Source organism: Mus caroli, chromosome 11 (genome assembly GCF_900094665.2).
Source record: "Mus caroli chromosome 11, CAROLI_EIJ_v1.1, whole genome shotgun sequence".
NCBI lineage: Eukaryota > Metazoa > Chordata > Mammalia > Rodentia > Muridae > Mus > Mus caroli.
In genome coordinates, this window is record NC_034580.1 from 72,671,407 (window position 1) to 72,676,332 (window position 4,926).

At 47.1% G+C, this 4,926-nt stretch overlaps 1 protein-coding gene across 1 annotated transcript; it reads left to right on the forward strand.

Moving 5' to 3' along the window:
• The first annotated feature begins 2,687 nt into the window (after window positions 1-2,687).
• LOC110304528 (60S ribosomal protein L15-like) lies at window positions 2,688-3,527 on the forward strand. The gene is given in 3 exon segments (XM_029483545.1): window positions 2,688-2,867; window positions 2,870-2,912; window positions 3,139-3,527. Coding segments are annotated over 3 exon segments (612 nt in total).
• The last annotated feature ends 1,399 nt before the right edge of the window (window positions 3,528-4,926 follow it).

Consider the following 4,926-nt stretch of genomic DNA (forward strand, 5'->3'; position numbering starts at 1 on the left):
AAAGCCTTGGGTTTGGTCCCCAACACTACATTTGCAGAGCATGGTGGCTCACACCTGTAATCCCAGCACATGGGAGATGGAGGTGGGAGGACCAGGAACTCAAGGTCATTCTTGGGTACATATCAAGTTTGATGCCAGGCTGGCCATCATGAAACCCAGTCTCAGAAGAAAAAAAAAAAGCATCTGTTAGGAGTTTAATGATCATAAAAGGAAATAAAGTAGGTAAAGCATTGATCACAGTGTTTGACTTAAACAAGATCATGGTACATGTGGTGGTGGCGCTGCTGCTGCTACTGGTGATGGCAGTGGTGGTGCTGGTTGTGATGGTGGTGGTGGTGATGGTGATGATGCAGAGCTGTAGCACCCCGTACCCTCCACACAAAGGAAGAGAAACTGCTGCACATCTGGAACCCAGGACTCAAGAGGCCAAGACTTGCAAGTTTAATGCTAGCCTGAGTTACATAGTAAATCCCTGCTTCAAAAATGGAGTAGGGATGGAGATATTGAGAGGAAGCTAGAAGTAATAATGATTAAAAATTTAGGGCTGGAGAGAGAGAGATCTCAGTGGTGAAGAACTTTTGCTGATCTTCCTGTACACCCAAGTTTATTTCCTAACCTCCAAATTGGGTGGCTTACAACTACCTGTAATTCCACTTCTAGGGGAATCCAGGGCCCTCTTCTGGATTCCACATGTCCATAAGCACCTATACTGTATACACATGACATACACACAAATAAAAATAACTTTAAAAATAAAGTTTTTGTAAAGATTGTAAATTTACATGTAGTATTTGTTTGTTTTGCTTTTATTTTATTTGTGTTTTTTTATTTTTTATCGTTTTGGTTTTTCAAGACAGGGTTTCTCTGTGCAGCCCTGGCTGTCCTGGAACTCACTCTGTAGACCAGGCTGGCCTCGAACTCAGAAATCCACCTGCCTCTGCCTCCCAAGTGCCTGGCAGTTTTTGCTTTTAGAGATGATCTCTCCATGTATCCCTGGATGTCCTGGAACTCACCAGGTTGGCCTTGAACTCGTAGAGATCTGCCTGCCTCTGCTCTCGAGTTCTGGGATTAAAAGCTTACGCCACCGCCCGGCTGCATAGTTCTTGATGTGATACTTTTGGAGATCTTTTTTCCTGATATTTTTCTTACTGATGTTTTAAAGGAAGATTTATTATACGTTTCTGTGTGTGTGTAGGGGGGAGCGGTATATGTACACACATGACTGCAGATGTTCTTTTGAGTCCAGAAGAGACCATTTTGGATCCTCTGGAGATGGAGCTCCAGTGTGTTGTGAGCCACCTGACATGGGATCTGGGACTCAATTCAGATCCTGGGCAGGAGCAGTGTCCCCTCTGGGTCACAGAGCCAGCTCCCTACTGTTTTCTTTCCAAGGAGCTTGTCTGTCCTGTACTCACTGCCTCAGTGGTGAGGCTTAGGAATCAAGCTCCTTTCTGACCTGGTCTGCAGCATAGCTTGGATGATCCAGGATGAAATACAGACCTGAAAGATGGGTGGCCGGGTCGGAGAGATGGCTCAGTGGTTAAGAGCGCTGACTGCTCTTCCAGAGGTCCTGAGTTCAAATCCCAGCAACCACATGGTGGCTCACAACCATCTGTAATGGAATCCAACACCCTCTTCTGGTGTGTCTGAAGATAAGGGATCAGGAAGCCAGAGAAACTAGAGAAGAAACTAGAAGCTAGGGCTTCTCCATGCTCAGAAGAAGTCACAGAGAAGACATGATGTCTGTGGAGGTGACCATCCCAGCAAGAAAGATCCTATCATGTTTGGGGGACAGAGTGTGGGGGACACAGCAGGGGAATGGCTGGGAAGGTAGAAATGTGGCCTCAACGTCCTAGGACCTCCAACCTGGCATGGAGGGAGCAGGGAAAGCCATCGGACTACCCAGGAAATCCGTCTCAGTGGAAACCCACATGTGGGGTCTTTAAGTAGATGGATGGTGGGTGACCTGGAGATAACCAACCGGGAGCAAAGGGTGCAGTGGCTGAATGCTTAGCACCTGTTTTAAGGACATTTTGACAAAATGCTGCTGTGGATGGAAGAGGAACTTAATGCTACTTGGGTATACGAAAGTGACCATCTGTCCCCTATGGTCTGCAGTTAAGGACAGTCATTTCTGCCCCACTTAGGCCAAGAACTGTGTGATTGATGACGAGAAGTTACAGCCTGGCTTTCAGTCTCCAGGCCTGGCTTTGGCTTCCATCTATGTTGCCCAAGCTAGCTTTTTTTCCCATTAAATTTATTTTATCATGTATTATTGTTTTACCTGTGTGTATGGCTGTGTACCACATGTATACTTGGTGTCAAAGATGATCAGAGACTGTCATAGCCCAAGGAACTGGAGGTGAGCTACTACATGGGTGCTGGGAATTGAACAAGAAGAACAGCAAGTGCTCTTAAGAGCTGAGCTCTCTCTCCAGCACCCCAGCCTGCCCTGCCCTTTCCCCAACACCCAGTGTGCATGCTCTGTATTTATCCACTGAGCCACACCCGCAGTCCCCATGACAGGGATTCTGTTATCAACCTCATTGTTGGTAAGAAGTTTTGAATGAAGCAAGGGATGTTAAGTGTCCCTGTGTTTGGCCCTACAAAGTCATCAGATGTAGTTGGCTTTTTATACAGATAAGGACCAGAGCTTTCCTCTGACGGCAGCCATCAGGTGAGCCAAGATGGGTGCATACAAATACATCCAGGGGCCACGGAGGAAGAAGCAGTCGGACGGACGTGATGCGCTTTCTTTCCATTGCTCACAATACCGCCAGCTCTCTGCATTGCACCGGTGTCCCCGCCCCACCTGGCCTGATGAAGAGCGAAGACTTGGGTACAAGGCTAAGTAAGTTTATGTCATTTTTACAGTATTCTTATCCACCTTGGTGGTCGCAAACACCCGGTTTCTTTTCTTTTCTTTCTTTCTTTCTTTTTTTTCTTTTCTTTTCTTTTCTTTTTTTTTTTTTTAAGATTTATGTATTATATGTAAGTACACTGTAGCTGTCTTCGGACACACCAGAAGAGGGCGTCAGATCTCATTACAGATGGTTGTGAGCCACCATGTGGTTGCTGGGATTTGAACTCAGGACCTTCGGAAGAAAAGTGTTCTTAACCGCTGAGCCATCTCTCAAGCCCAACGCCCGGTTTACAGCAAGTCTGTCAACCATGGTGTTAACAAGCTGAAATTTGCCCGAAGTCTTCAGTCTGTTGCTGAGGAGAGAGCTGGGCGCCATTGTGGGCCTTTGAGAGTCCTGATTTCCTACTGGGTTGGTGAAGACTCCACATATAAATTTTTTGAGGTTATCCTCATTGATCCATTCCATAAAGCTATCAGAAGAAATCCTGACATCCAGTGGATCACCAAACCAGTCCACAAGCACAGAGAGATGTGTGGGCTGACATCTGCTGGCAGAAAGAGCCGCGGCCTTGGAAAGGGCTACAAGTACCACCACAGTATTGGTGGTTCTCCCCGTGCAGCCTGGAGAAGGCGCAGTCCTCTCCAGCTCCACCGTTACCGCTAATACACGTGATATTTGTAAAATTCATATCCAATAAACAGTTTAGGACAGTCAAAAAAAAAAAAAAAAAAAAAGGACCAGAGAGAGATGTGTTGCCCCTGCCCAAGGCCACTCAGAAAGTGATGGAGATCAGGATTCCTGTGTTCTGGCTGGTAGAGGATAGGAGGCAGAAAAGCAGGTGCGGCTTCTAAGTGGAGCTGGAAACGTTCTTCCTGGGCTTAGTTCTTCATGCAGGCTTTTCTTGTTAGCATGGTTCCTAGGAAGTCTGCCCAGCCCTGAGACCCGCATTCAGAAGAGGTGCAGGGCCTGCCTACTAAGTGGGGTTGAGTTGCATGTCATGGCTCATCACTGCTGAAACCCGTGGGTCACTGGGCCTGACCATGCAAGTCTCTCTGTGTGATTCCGGAAGCCCAGCTTGAGCATCCCCATTGCCTGCGACCTGCACATCTCAGCCTCTTTTTTGTCCACTTGTGGAATTTGACATTTTGGATTCTGGAATTTAAATGTCAGCTCTTGTTGTTCAAAGCCATCTTAGACACCTTAGTGAGACCTTATCTCAAAGCAAAAAGTAAAAAGAAGTCTGGGACTGCTGAAGAAATGGGCTAATGGATAAGAACCCTTGTTGCTTCTGCAGGGGACCTGAATTTGGCTCCCAGCACCCACACTGGGCAGCTTACAACCATCTGTAACTCCAGTTCCAGGGGATCTGACCTCCTCTTTTGGACTCTTCAGATACCTACATTCATATGTGTACACACACACACACACCTATATACACATAATTAAAAATGAAAAAAATTGAGACAGGATCTCCCTATGTCACTCTGAGTCTCCCTGTGTCACTCTGAATAGCCTGGGACTCACTGTGTAGACCAGGCTCATCTTGAACTCACAGAGATCCACCAGCTTCTGCCTCCCAAGTTCTGTTATTAAAGGAGTGTGCCACTATGCCTGCAAAATAAAAAAAACAAACAAACAAACAAACAAAAAAACAAAAGCAGGCCCGGGGTGCAACTCAGTGGGGCACCGGATCCAAGTGCCAGGCGCTGGGTTCCATTACCAGCATTTTCAAAGGAAAGAACAAGGGCACGTTTGGCAATAGATGGTTTTGATTGCCATGGCAGAGGCTGGGGATGTTGCCAGTGTATAGGGTAGAACAGGCCAAGATGTTGCCATAGCTCCCACAGTGACCTGGAGAGATCCCAAACTGTGTCCCCTGTGCCACTGTGCCGAGGTGACAGCTGAAGTTGAGACACTGGCCTGCAAAGCTGGAGCTCTGCCCCACTTTCAAAGTCCTCCTGGGAATCTGTTTTCTGCCATCGCCTTGGAGCCCTGGGCTGTAGAACCATCTAACCCCGATCATCCTAATGTTATTCTTATGCCTTTTTCTCCCCACTAACCC